Below are 14,662 nucleotides of genomic sequence, written 5' to 3' on the forward strand. Positions count from 1 at the left end.
ATCATGAACAATGTCTTAAGATATGTGGACTGAATAGAAAACTGTAGTGCTAGAACTAGTAGCAGCTAGGTGAAAACGTAACCAAATGACACACTGTACTAACCTGGAACACTTTGTAGTAATAGCAGTAAAGCCTGTGAGGCTGCAGTAATTCTCTTGCAACTAACTGTCCTTCTCTAGCAATCTTCCTAGCTTCTTCATCATTTACCTGAGAAATTGGAAAGAAACATCAGTGAATAATAGAGCAATCAGTGAATCACTCAATTCCCTTCTAGCATAATAACTCTCATTAAGAGGGCTGTTCAGATCTGTAGTAATAGCTGGAATGCTATCCAATGTACAATTACCGATATAGGGCAAGAACATAGTATTTAGTTCCAGGTTTTTAGAATTTATCGGTATACTTGCATGGTCACAAAGACATTGATATCCTTAGGGCTGCCGGTAAGAGTATTGGTGGCCAATTGTATATATTTGGAAAAAATCAGTCAGTTACTACTCTACTGTATTGTCCAAGTCACAGCCCAGTTCATAAGCAGGTTTGAGGTCTCTCACACAGATTTGGTTACACAGAATACAGAGCTGTAGTTTTTGTCTTTTCCTACAGCATGTAATTAAGTGTTTCTGTTTCCAGCTTTGTTCTTTGTGAAGCATTTCAACTGAACTATCCTTGATAATACACGTGGAATGTGTTTTGGTGATGTGGGTAGTGTACTAAGCACTTTTATTCATGTACTTGTATTCAAGAGTTTTAGAGCTTCATTTCAAAGCTTGTAGGGCCCTTCATCTGGTCCTTTGTGAACAACTACAGTACTCAGAACTGAAACATTTCTTGTGTTTCTCACACTACTAGTTTCAGCTATATTCTACATCACCACAATAATGTTTGGAATATTTATAAATAGCCCGTCTCTCTCATTCTACGTTACAGGAAGGTATTATTTTGGTACATCTGAACAGGATATCTGCATTAATAATTTCTACTCTGTGATCACAGCATTTGGAAAAAAAAAAAAAAGTAATCCGAAGTTTGAAAGCAATCTTTAAAGATCTGAAAATTTGTTTAAAGTTGTTCTACAGCAAAACATTTACGCACATACCTAAAGTTAAGCCTGTACTTAAGTGCTTTCTTGAATGTGGATGTTTACCTGAATTGAGGCCTTACTTTCATTTAGTTAAATAAATAATAATAGCAATATATACACCTTTTATCTGAATATCTCAGTGCAGAGTTGATGCAGAACACAGATTTAGCAATACAAACGGAAGAGGACCACTAGGAATGTGTTTGTTATGTATATGTCAATTTACCTCTTTTAAACTTTGTTGGTAACACCACTTACCTTAGCCCATTTTATTTTTTCTAGCACGTCATCAAGGCTTCTTTTAATTGGAACATAATGTTTCCATGGTTTTAATTCACTGTAGAAGTGCTCATAGTATTGAGAGGTTTGTTTCAGTACTAGACTGTCACCCAACATGAGGTATGGGAATCTGTATGCTGCTACTGTCCCATCTACATTCACTTGATATTTGTACTGTAAAGTGAAAACAAAGAAGCAAAAAAAGGAGAAAAAAATATTTTGAATCAAAATATCTCATCTTTCAACCTATTTAATGTTAGATATATGCACAGTTTCAAGATGTCCTGGAAATAATAAGTATCTAGAGAAAGGCACTGTTTTGTGGTTTAGGCCCAAGACTGGTAATTAAGAACCTTTGGATTCTAATAATGGATCTGACACAGATTCCTTACAAGATTTTGGGCAAATCATTTAGCCTCTATGCCTCAGTGTCTTCACTTACCTACCCCACAGGGCTGACCTCAGGGTCAATTAAAAACGTGCCAAATACTGCTCACCCTAATAGTCCCACAGAAGTCAATAAACTAAGCAAGATGGATATGGCTCAATATTTGTGAAGTGTAAGCCCAGTAAAAAAAAACAAAAAAACCAACAACCCCAAAACAACTGACAGTAGGGGTAAGAAAATCAAAAGCTTTCATCTAGGTGCCCACCAAAGCTTTTCAGGTCATCCATATCAGCTCCATGTTTTATATACATGAATTCCAAATATTATACAGTTTATTATGAAGAACCTAATCCCTGTTGTCCTCAGTTCACATCACAAAACCACAATTCACATGGACACCATGATGGGCATTCTGTTAAGAAGAGGGCTAGGACAAGGATAGAGTTGGGGGTGAGGGAAGCTGTCATCTAGTTGTAGTCTATATCTCTCATGATAATCTCTCATTTCAAGAGGACCAAATTTATCCTCAATTAAAAGTAAACAGAGTAATAGTAAACATTGCACTAAAGGTAATATATGGCATTCACTTTGGAGAGCTCTGTTTTTAGCATTTCTGTTATAATCCATGCGGCAGAATCTCAGCTGGCAAAAAATATAATAGCTACTGAAGTCAATGCAGCTGTGACAATTTATACCAGCTGAGGCTATGCCCCCTTTACATCCAGAGATTTATAACTCCGCTGCAACTTTACAGGATCGCTGTTCATTTTCCCATAAGGATCAGCAGATTCATTACATTCTAGTGAAGCCACTAAATCAAAATTAAAATTTTGTAAGGCAAATATAAGGTTTAAAATAATTGCAAATGATAATGTTTAATATATTAGCGACTCTGAGTTGAATCAGTTCCCAAATGCTCTCCTCTCCATCTCCTCACTCACAAGCCTTCCGCTTGAGGTGGTGCGACTTCATACCATCCCCAATGAATGGCACAACGTAACGCAAGCAGTTTCAGAGGACAGAGACAGAGCACTGACGCCAGCCATGCCTGCCTGTTTTGTGAATCACATTTGAAGAATATGAAGAGGAAATAACATTATGGCTAAATCCAGCTGCCAGGAAACTCTGACTGCAGATGTCTGCGCATGAGCGAAGTTAAAGAGGACATTTCACATCCTCCCCCTCCTCGCTGCTCAGAGCTGGATGCTGCCGACTTAGCAACTGAAGGAGTTGCAGGTTCAAATAAATCAGCAACATTCAATATACTTTTCTGACCCACTGCTACAAGAACTGTTTTTGAAATACACAGTGCACCTACATCTATATAAAATATGCCTACTGTTTGCACGTTAAATAAGAAATGTACAGTTACAGTGGGTCAGAAATCTGAATAAAAGGCCTGATCCAAAGCCCACTAAAGTCAGAGACCACAATGGATGGCTTTTTTAAAGGATGTTTTACACTATGTTTTTATTTATGGGTAAAGTATCTATTTTGTATGGCCACATATGCCCAGGGCAGCATAACTGTTCCAAACACTGAAATGCAATCAGCAAAATTAAAAAGGAAAGCTGCCTCTCTTCAGTTAGTAACCATTTAACTGCAAAGTAAGCCCTTGTCTGCAATATAATGTGGCAAACCTTAAAGAAGTCAAAGAATCCCATGAGCTGAGCCTTTCCCAGCTCTTTCTCCTTGTCTCGGAAGAAGAAATATCCTGTTATTCCAGCATCTAGTAGCTCTGGATTCTCCTTAGATAGCTGCACCAATTGAAGACGTTCTTCTCGGCTGTCTCGACCTCTGAAGAAAGCTCGCTCTGTTTTGTTGTGCCAGAAAGGGCCTAAAGATAATGAATGAGATGGGGGGGAGGGGGAGACAGCCTTGAAATCTTTAAGTTACACATGCTCATACATTCAATATGAATTTGTTATGATATCAGGGTCACACTCCCATGTATGGTAAAACAGGTATCAACATAAATTTCCATATGAACTTGTTAGTTAAAGAAACATTTAAACCTAACTGGTAAATATTTGCCCTGTCCTGAAGTTTTGGCATGGAAAAAAATTCTTAAAATGTAAAATTAAGTCTTTTTTCTTTTAAGAAACAAAGAGCTCTGTGAAGCTTGAACACTTGTCCGTTCCACCAACAGAAGTTGGTCCTATAAAAGATATTACCTCACCTATATTGTCTCTAAGAAAATTATTTGTCTTTCAACAAATTGTCAAGACAATAATTTTATTAGTTTTTAACTTATATGAGTACCGAATACTGTGAAACCTGAGCAAGAGACCTTCAATCTTAAAAGTCCACCCAAATATCCCAACACATAATTCCACTCCACCTTTAGTAACCTCTGTTACGCAAAAAAAAAAGGTGTTGTATCCTTTTTCTATCTTTACAATATACAGAGAAAGCCTGTAAGACTTTCATTCTGCTTGTTGTTATACTTTTTAGAAATATCCAAAATGTCAAATCCTGCCTTTCCTGTTTGTGCTGTTTGTGTAGTCTCTGTGGAGGACGCAGAGAAGTGGATGGGAGCAGCTTATTCCATCCTTAATTGAAGGAACAGGTAAACTGAGTCATTAACAGAGACCTTGTGTCCAAACTGTTTATCAGGTATTTGAATTAAGTAAATATTTGGTGAAGGAGCGGGAGCTTTAAACTGTCTAAATAAACATCACTTCCTCGGTCAAATTTCATTTTTTTGGTGCTCATCACATCATATTCCTAATTCTCTAAGCAGCCATAGAGGCTCCCAGGAAAAAGAATTTTTTTTTTAACGTTCAAACAAACAAATAGGAAAAAAAAAGCCTGGCCCTTGAGGTTTTCTTTATACACAGACAATATTTTTCCATTTTTCAGTGTAGTGGAGGATGTCCTGCAAAAGGTTATGCCAGGGGTCGGCAACCTCTGGCACGCGGCTCACAAAGGTCAGCACCCTGGTGGGCCGGGCCAGTTTGTTTACCTGCTACATCCACAGGTTTGGCCAATCGCGGCTCCCACTGGCTGTGGTTCACCACTCCAGGCCAATGGGGGCGGTGGGAAGCCGCGGTCAGCACATCCCTCGGCCTGCGCTGCTTCCCGCATAGGCCTGGAGCGGAGAACTGCAGCCAGTGGGAGCCACGATTGGCCAAACCTGTGGATGTGGCCGGTAAACTAACTGGCCCAGCCCGCCAGGGTGCTTACTCTGGCGAGCCACATGGCAGAGGTTGCCGACCCCTGGGTTATGCATTCATTTTCACAGTTTAAATTAAACAATTACAACAATAGCCCAAATCCCCTCTCAGGAATTGGACTAGTGTTTGGTTAAAGCATTCTAAAGCACTTTACTGGATGAAGGGAGTTATAATCATGATATTTACATCTGTCAAGAAACCACAGTAACTACACTTTACTGGGCACTTATTTTCTAAAAACATTCCAGTGCAAAAAGTAATAATTATACTTGGCATACTAACATGACAGAGCATAAATCACTTCAAAGGGATTTTTATGGTCTGCTTTGTGAACTTTTATACCTGTAGGAGGAAGAGATTCTTTTTAACACAAAGTATTGTTTCCAGAACCCAAATGGGAGACTGTTAATTTAAAAGTCAATGGTGTTGCATGGGTGTAACTAAAGTCTGAATTTAAGGCCAAATTTTCAAGCCTGAGTGCCTAACGTCAGACTTTGAAATCCATATTTAGGCACTAAATACAAGCATTTTCAGCTCCCACTGATGTCAGTGGATGTTGTGAGTGTTCAGCACTTCTGAAAATCAGGCCACTCTTATTTAGATATTTATATAAGTTATCCGGCTTTGAAAATTTTGGCCAATATCTCTCTTTACATATATTCTGTTACTTCGCCTTTGACAGGGTTATGAATTGATTTGTAAAGTCTATGAATTCTAATTTACCTGTGTTTCCTTGAATGGAAAGGAGGTCATTTGTGACACCACGTAGGGTTTCAAGTGTTGAATGGGTTATATCATATGTTGGAAGGACTAGGTCTCTTGAATCCACAGAGCCACACCATGAAATTATAGGTATAGGGCCAGGCGTATCATTAGCTGTTCGATGTTCCATTGGCCAATCTCCAACATTAAGATAAAACTCTACATCAGGGAGACGAACCTAGAAGTATATCCAATACAGGACAATTACACAAAGGTTTATGCTTCAACTACTCATGCTTTAAAAGCAAAGTACAGTCATCAGTTTTCTTGTATCAAAGAATCAATCATTTTCAGTGTTGTTGTAGCTGTGTTGGTCTCCGGATAGGAGAGAGACAAAGTAGGAGAGGAAGTATCTTTTATTCCACCAACTTCTAATGGTGGAAGGGAGAATGCCATAGGAGACCACTTAAAATGAAGTGGGCAATTAAGGGGTATCAGACAGTAAAGTGTGTTACAAATTGTTGTAATGGGCTCATTATTTACCCAACTGCCTGATACCCCTTAAATGTCCATTTCATTTTAAGTGGCCTCCTATAGCATATGTGAAACCCCTATGCTTAACAATCTGTCCTAATTTGTCTTTAGCTCTGACACTCTAGTTACCTTCCCCAGATCTGAAGAACAGCTCTGTGAAGCTCAAAAGCTTGTCCCTTCCACCAACAGAAGTTGGTCCAATAAAAGATTTTATCTGACCTATCTTGTCTCTCAAAATCAGTCAATCAAGCCATCAAACAATGATCAGCACTATTTGAGATAAAGACACTGACTACAGCCTCAATCCTGCAAGCCATCTGTGTAACTGGAGTTCCAGTTCAGGAAAGCCTTTAGAATCGTAGTGCCTGCAGTTTTCCTACTGACTTCAATGGGCTTTGGATCTGATAATTAGTCACCAGTAACATCAGGCTTCCTAAACAGATGATATCATGCAGATGCAGAAATAAAAATAAAATCTTAGTTTAATAATTAAATATGCAGCAGTCATTTAAGGTTTGTATGAGAATAAAAGTATGAATAGAATATCCAAATGGTAACAAATCTGTGTGATCCAAAAGTCTTTAAATTAAGTCTTATATAGCTGGTACCTTTCTTGCCAATGAGAGCAACATTTCATCTGAGAACATTTTGAAGTCTGTGTACTTCCCTAAGGAACGACGGTAGATGTGATTATTGAGAACAGTGTAATGAACAATAGCACCTCTTGTTTGCCCAAACCTTGTTGGGACTTCATGAAGCATCCACTGAAGGTTGATGGTGGGAAAAGAAGTGAAGTCCTTAGTAACTTGAGGCTCTTGGGATGGACAAGAGAGAATATTCTGCCAGGTCTGAGAATCTTCTTCTGGACACTCACAATACTCATGATAAATAGGCCCTGCAGAACACAAAGCAATGAGAATGTATGACTTCTGTGATAGTCTCATCTTACAATGCCCAAGACTCCTGATGGATACAAAAATGTAAAACTAGACCTGGTGGAAGTCTTTTGGTTTTTTTGCTTTTTAGAATAAAAAGACCATCTTTACCAACAAATATTTTTTTGGAAAATTCTCTCTTCCTAAATTGTCTGGGTTTTTGATGAAAAATAAAAAATCCATTTTTTTATTTTTTAGAAACCAAAAACAACTAATCACCAAAACAATTTTATTTTGGCCAAAATCCAAACACAAACTGAAAATTTTTGAAAAAATATATTTTTTTAATTTGTCAGGGAAAATATCTACCATTTTTCGATCATCTCTACTGAAAAAACAGAGTCGTGTACCAATGTCATTCTACCTGCCAGTGAGCCAGAATGCCTATAGTTCTTTAAAGCATCCATCAATACTATTATTCAGCTGTACAGCTTCATTTATCAATATTTTAACCTTTATTTAGAACTTTATGGTGCCACAGTCTTTACATTTAGTGAGGTGCTTTCTTTTATGTATAATTAATCATGTAGTCTGTCCTTTTGGATCAGTGTGGATTTATACACTGTAATAAGGACTAAGCATTTAAGTAAACTTTATTCCACGAACTTCTAGCTAAAAACAAGTACTGTACTCTGTCACATTAGTGATTATGTAAGTATGCTCCAGCACCAATACCGAGGCTACTGTCTTGCTGCAGTTGCACTACATCACACCTATCTACTGTCAACTTCACTTGACATCCACAGTACTCGAATTTTTCAAAACTTTTCATAGTCTTGCACTAACATTTTCTACTGTTGTATCAATCTATTACCCCATCTGCACCTACTCTGGCTATGGTTCTGTCCTCTCCATGCGAGCAGTAGTGGAAACAGGGAGGAAATTCGCTTTCATTTTTGCTATTCCAAACTATCTGGAACTCATCCTCCAATTTACTGCCTTTCTTAAAAATCTCATCTTAAAACCATTTTTGCTTCAGTTTTGAAGTGTTTTATAATAGTGTGTACATAGGATGCTATACAAAACAAACAAAAAAACCACTTTGATCAGGAGAAGGAAAGAGTGGGAAATGATGCTGAAGTAGTAATTTTGTTTTCAGTGTTCATCCTTTTCCCTTGGTAGGCAACCAATCAACTGTGAGAAGAAAGAAGACGACCAGAAATTTGAAAACAGTTTGCATTATTTTCCCCTTTTAAGTGGAACTTATAGTGTAGGGACCAGCATTGATCTAAATTGGGCTTGCAGGAAGAAAAGAGGAGAGAACAGGGGGCTGGTTATAAGATTTCAATGTCTAGAAAGGACCGTGCTTTAGAAATCACAAAGGTAAGATCAGGACCGGTGCAACCACTAGGCAAACTAGGCAGCCGCCTAGGGCGCCAAGATTTGGGGGCGCCTCTGCCAATCAAGATGCTGACTGCAGATCACAGACTGTAGGGACGACGTATATGATAAGAGCCACGCTCCCAATGAATTGCTCTCCTGCCATTTAGAAAGCCAGCGAAGTCATTTGATTGTGAATTGATAATTGTACAGATATTGCTGTGTTGGTAGATACGTTACAGTAATAGCTCCTCTGTCTCGTAGATTGCACAGCAGCCAGAAGGAGAGTGGAGCAGCCTGCGGCAGGAAGTGTAAGACCCCCGCTGGGACTGAGCTGTGCTGTCAGTGCAGTGCAGGCCGGAGCAGAGACTCTGCTCTGGGGAGAGAAGGGAGGGACGTCGTGGCTGGCAGCTTTGCGGGCTCTCTTGCGTGGAGGGGCGGCTAACCCACCTCCCTGCGCCCCTGCTTTCTACCCTCCCAACCCTGCTTTGGCGTGAGGGCCTCACAGTCCTGCCTGCCCCACGCCCCCCTGCTGGAGCGAGAGCCCAGCATTCAACTCCCCAGCCTGGGCGCAGGATGGACTCATGAAGGCAAAGCAGGCGACACACTCCCATTGCCCTGTTGCAATTGCACTTGGCCCGCTGCTGCATGCCAGGGACTGGAGAGCGCCCATTTCACCTTGTGGCTCTTTGAATCCTACCCTGCCCGCTGCCCCCCACCCCCTGGGCCAAACCCAGATTGCCCCTCTCCCCCCCTCCACACCCAAACCTGGTCTGCTTCCCTTCCCCTCCCCAGCCAAACCTGATCCTCCCAATGACCGAACCCGGTCTGCTTCCCTTCCGCTCCCCAGCGAAATCCAATCCTCCCAGTGACCGAACCCAGTCTGCTCCCCTTGCATCCTCCAGCCAAACCCAAACCCAGTCTGCTTCCTTCTCCTCCCGGCCAAACTCAAACCATCACTGACCGAATCCGGTCTGCTTCCCTTCCCCTCCCCAGCTAAATCCAATCCTCCCAGTGCCCGAACCCAGTCTGCTCCCCTTGCACCCCGCAGCCAAACCCAAACCCCCACTGACCAAACCCAGTCTGCTTCCTCTCCCCACCAAACCCAATCCTCCAGTATGACAGACTATCCACCATTCTAATTTTATAAAAACAACAAGGAGTCCGGTGGCACCTTAAAGACTAACAGATTTATTTAGGCATAAGCTTTTGTGGGTAAAAAAACCTCACTTCTTCAGATGCATGGAGTAAAAGTTACAGATGCAGGCATTATATACTGACACATGAAGAGAAGGGAGTTACCTCACAGGTGGAGAACCAGTGTTGACAGGGCCAATTCGATCAGGGTGGATGTGGTCCACTCCCAATAATAGATGAGGAGGTGTCAATTCCAGGAGAGGCAAAGCTGCTTCTGTAATGAGCCAGCCACTCCCAGTCTCTATTCAAGCCCAAATTAAATTTAACGGTGTTAAATTTGCAAATGAATTTTAGTTCTGCTGTTTCTCTTTGAAGTCTGTTTCTGAAGTTTTTTTGTTCAAGAATAGTGACTTTTAAATCTGTTATAGAATGTCCAGGGAGATTGAAGCGTTCACCTACTGGCTTTTGTATTTTACCATTCCTGATGTCCGATTTGTGTCCATTTATTCTTTTACGTAGGGACTGTCCGGTTTGGCCAATGTACATGACAGAGGGGCATTGCTGGCACATGATGGCATGTATAACATTAGTAGATGTGCAGGTGAATGAGCCCTTGATGGTGTGGCTCATGTGGTTGGGTCCTCTGATGGTGTCACCAGAGTAGATATGGGGTCCAATAACGTGTATTAATTCTAATGAACAATGCCATATTATGCAGTATTCATTTTTGAAAGTTTATAATAAGCGATACTGCAGGAGGAGGGGAGGGGAGGGGCGCAAGGCGGATGTTTCGCCTAAAGCGCAAAATATCCTTGCACCAGCCCTGGGTAAGATGGTCTGAACAAATTATAAATTGCTGGGAACAACATGGATTTCCTTGCTTTATTAGGTGAGGTTTCCTTTAGACAAATATAGCACTCACAGCTAGACCACAAATGAAGAAGTTTTGTCTCTGCTGTGACACTCCACAAAACCTGAAGGTCATCCTGCAACAAGAGCTAGGGAGGCACGTTCTGAGGTAGGACCTGAAGTTCAGGGACCATGGTCTACAGGTTTAAATATTTATGTCCCATAATTTGGCAATGATCTGTATGTAGATTATTTCTGCTCCTTTAATCTGTATAAGAGGAAGGCGGTGTAAGAGGCTGCTTAAACCAGAAAAAGCATTGGTACCTCCAGTTTGTTACCGTCTCCGACTAGCCAAAGTTTAGTCCATAGCATTTCTGTAGCTGTCACCATAAAATGGTAAACTGAAAAACTTACCTTTCAAAATATAAGGAGACTGAGCTACGTGTTCATTACCATAAAGTACCTCAATCTTTAACCCTTTGTTGACACTCCCATACATTCGATACTGTATAAGAAATGACCCATCATTCCGATCCATAAGGTTAGGGATGTGGATCCCGATGACTTCTTTGGGGGAAAGTGCCTTAATTCCCACTTTAAACTGTGTTCTTCCTGAAAAGAAGAAAATAAAAATAGTTGTAGACACTGCATGCTATTAGGGTTACTTAAATGAAAAAAATGAGAGATGCCACTGATGGATCAAATTCTGCTCTGAATTATACCAATGTAAAGCTGAAATAACTCTATAAAACTCAGAGACATTTCTCTGGATTTACCCTGTAAGCTATTCTGAGTGCATAAATTTAGCAGTCATGCTTTATAAGATACACTAACATTAATTTCCAAGAATGTATGTAAGAGGAAGAGATCACCCTGTCAAGTTTTCCTGATCATCATATGTCTAATATAAATGGACAAATCAAGCTGAAAATAAGCAAGATGTAAGTTACCTAGAGGTGTGACAGTTACAATGCTGTAAGCTTGTCTTAAATGTTTTGAAGCACAAGATTAACTTTATTATTCAGAGTTCAAGTTAATACTGTGAAGATATGTTAGTTCCTCAGGAATCAGAGAGAAAGAAAACCAGGATAAAACCCAATAGGAGTGAAGAATACTTGCTAGCTGGTGGGAAGGCACTTGCAGCATGCAGGAGTCAAAAACAAAATCATATAACTATACAGTTAGAAGGGACCACAAGGGTCCCTCCTGCCAAGATGCAGGATTTGAGAAAGACTTATTCTTCCAAGTGGAAGAGATTCTTCATAAGGGCAGCTGGCACTCCTCTCCATCCAGTGCTGGTGGTCCAGGCAGGGCAGGGGCAGGGACTTGGAGGAAGGGGGTGGAATGGGGGTGGGGCAAAGGCAGTGCAGGGGCAGGAAGAGGCGGTGTGTGGGCAGGCACCCACTCGGCAGAGGGGAAGTTGGCACCATAGGGGTGAGTTGCGGGCAGGAGGTGAAGGGGCGAGCAAACGGGCTGGGAGGCGAGCGGTGGATAGGGGGACTGAGGAGGGACACAGCAAGCCAGCGGCAGGCCAGGGGATGAGGAAGGGCGTGGTGGTGGGGGCAAGTGAGGAAGGGGCAGGACCTGGGGCAGAGTGGGGGAGGAGCCTTGGCAGAGCGGGGGTGGACTGTGGGCAGGGCTGATGGCACCCCAATGTGTCCCAATATATTTTAGTGTGGTGATCTGTTCACCCTAATGGGACCCCTCTGGCCTCCTCACTCCCTGATTAGCCTGCCCACCCTGTCAACCAGGCTGACCTGGAGCATTGGCCTCTCCCCATTGTTTCTGGAGACTATCAGTCTCAGTGTCCTGATTTCCCATTGACCCTCCCCCTTCTTTTGGGACTGGGAGCTAGCCAACCAAAACATCCCCACTGAGTTTTAGTAAGGCAACAACAGTCTCCTTATACCTGGAACAGCCTTTCTACCTGTCAGTCTTCCATGTTGAAAATGGTAGTGCCTCATACATTGGTGCCAGGGTTCTCAATACCAGTTCTTTTCTTGATGTTAAGAGTTTATCAGTGCTGGATTTTGGCACTGCATGCCTGCTAGAGGGGGCATTCATGGATGTTCACTTCTTTGATACCTCATTGGACATGGTACTCACTTCTTCGGGATCTGAAGTGACCTCAATTGATTACTCCAGAAAGTGAAGCTTAAATCAAGCATCCTGTGACTTGTGCATCCTGGTGGAAAAGGAATGGCATACTGTCCAGTGCTCCAGAGTGTAGCTTTCGCCCAAGCAGAATAAACACCTGCTATGACCATCAGTTAGTGGTCTCAAACCACTGCAGGAGGGGCAGGGCTTGAAGCCCAAAAGTTGAAATTCTGCCATGACACTTAGTACAACTTCACAGGGCAATCTATACAAGGGGGTCTTCTTCCTTCTTGATTTTTTAACTGACAATTTGGGTAGACAGAAAGATTTCCTCCTGGAAGGGTAGAAGATTATCTGGTTATCAGATGAACTAGTAGAAGAACTGGTGAACACTGAGAAGGAATGGATTGGACTCCGCTGGGTTCCATCCTGCTGCCTGGTTAAGACGGAGCTGAGGGAGGGAGGGGGCAGAGGGTACACGTGCAGTCTCGAAAGACACTGCTACTGCAAGGACTCTTGACTCATGCACATGAGTCATGTGTTTACCTACAGAGGGATTTACACTTACTCAAAAGGAGAATTATATAAATGAATCACAATGTATATTGACAGGTTTCAGAGTAGCAGCCGTGTTAGTCTGTATCTGCAAAAAGAACAGGAGTAACTTGTGGCACCTTAGAGACTAACAAATTTATTTGAGCATAAGCTTTCGTGGGCTAAAACCCACTTCATGGGATGCATAGAATGGAACACACAGAAAGATGATATTTATGCATATAGAAAACTCCCACCTTTTCATGTTCTCTGTATGTATAAATATCTTCTTTCTGTGTGTTCCATTCTATGCATCCCATGAAGTGGGTTTTAGCCCATGAAAGCTTATGCTCAAATAAATTTGTTAGTCTCTAAGGTGCCACAATGTATATTGATATATCCATGTAATATGTTATAGGTCAGGGGTAGGCAACCTATGGCACGGGTGCCGAAGGCGGCACGCGAGCTGATTTTCAGTGGCACTCAAACGGCCCAGGTCCTGGCCACCAGTCTGAGGGGCTCTGCATTTTAATTTAATTTTAAATGAAGCTTCTTAAACATTTTAAAAACCTTATTTACTTGACATACAATAATAGTTTAGTTATATATTATAGACTTATAGAAAGAGACCTTCTAAAAATGTTAAAATGTATTACTGGCACGCGAAACCTTAATTCAGGGTGAATAAATGAAGACTTGGCACACCACTTCTGAAAGGTTGCCGACCCCTGTTATAGGTGATTGGGGCCCAGTATGAATGACGCATGCTTGACATGAATACAAGCATTGCAAGCTGGCAACCGAAGCAAGAACTTAAGGTCAATAACTATTAGAACTATTTGTGCAAAAACAATCTCGTTATGTTCGGAGAAAAATATGGAGAATCAGCAGAAAAGGAAACACTACCAGCTGGACTGATAAAAATTGTATAAGAATTGGAGAAAATGGCACGCGTTGGATCATGGTGGCCCGCCCAGGATTGTCTCTTTGAAATTGTGTGATTAGAAGGCCTAGTAAACAAAGGAAAAGAACCGATGACGTGATGGAATGGACTATAAATGGTTGCCTATGATTTCTGCAAATCGGAGTCATTTATTGATCCAGAGCCCATGTGAATATAGATGTGGTTTTTGCCAGCTCCCTGCATCTTATGATCTTATAATTGGAACGAATCTTGACTGGCCATCGGGACCATTCTGACCTTTGGACTCTGATATAGTATGTTTGGGGTGTGAATGTGGAGTGAGTAAGGTTTGTTTTGTAATGAATAAAGAGCATTTAGAATATTATATACCAACACTGTGTCCGGTATCTGCCTGCTCCCCATCCCATAGGGAGAGCTCTATTGTGGGTCTAACATGTGGTGGAGAATGCGGAGGGTGGGGGGGAGAAATATTAACAAGTGCCAGATTTCGAGACGGGGTCTTACAGTGTTGGGGGAGTCCTTATTTAAGGCTAATAAGGGTGACTCCTTATTTGTGAAATCTGTGAGAAATTTGTGAAGAAAACAAACAAACAAACAAAAAACACATGGGGAGATACCACATGGTGTTATTGTAATAATGTTGAAAACATTGTTTTAGAAGAGAAGTAAAGGGGTGAAAGAGGCACCCCAGTGAACTAAAG

General features: G+C 41.5%; 1 protein-coding gene and 1 long non-coding RNA gene across 7 annotated transcripts in view; one reads left to right on the top strand and one right to left on the bottom strand.

Moving 5' to 3' along the window:
* LOC120399035 overlaps positions 1 to 14,662 on the top strand; it is an 87,196-nt gene that overhangs the window by 30,922 nt on the left and 41,612 nt on the right. The window lies entirely within an intron of this gene.
* Positions 1 to 14,662, bottom strand: part of POGLUT3 (protein O-glucosyltransferase 3) — an 84,365-nt gene that overhangs the window by 3,585 nt on the left and 66,118 nt on the right. For 3 of the 4 annotated variants that reach the window (XR_005594857.1, XM_039526814.1, XM_039526795.1), the window contains 6 exons: positions 10,820 to 11,017; positions 6,773 to 7,059; positions 5,652 to 5,868; positions 3,393 to 3,589; positions 1,344 to 1,538; positions 104 to 208 (listed from right to left, as the gene is read on the bottom strand). Coding sequence is in view for 3 of the 4 variants with exons in the window: in XM_039526814.1 (XP_039382748.1) it covers positions 104 to 208; positions 1,344 to 1,538; positions 3,393 to 3,589; positions 5,652 to 5,868; positions 6,773 to 7,059; positions 10,820 to 11,017 (1,199 nt within the window). In the remaining variant the exon portion in view is untranslated. The remainder of the gene's footprint in view (positions 1 to 103; positions 209 to 1,343; positions 1,539 to 3,392; positions 3,590 to 5,651; positions 5,869 to 6,772; positions 7,060 to 10,819; positions 11,018 to 14,662) is intronic. The other variant, XM_039526804.1, reaches the window with a different exon arrangement.

The sequence above is a fragment of the Mauremys reevesii genome, linkage group 1, assembly GCF_016161935.1.
Source record: "Mauremys reevesii isolate NIE-2019 linkage group 1, ASM1616193v1, whole genome shotgun sequence".
Classification (NCBI taxonomy): Eukaryota; Metazoa; Chordata; order Testudines; family Geoemydidae; genus Mauremys; species Mauremys reevesii.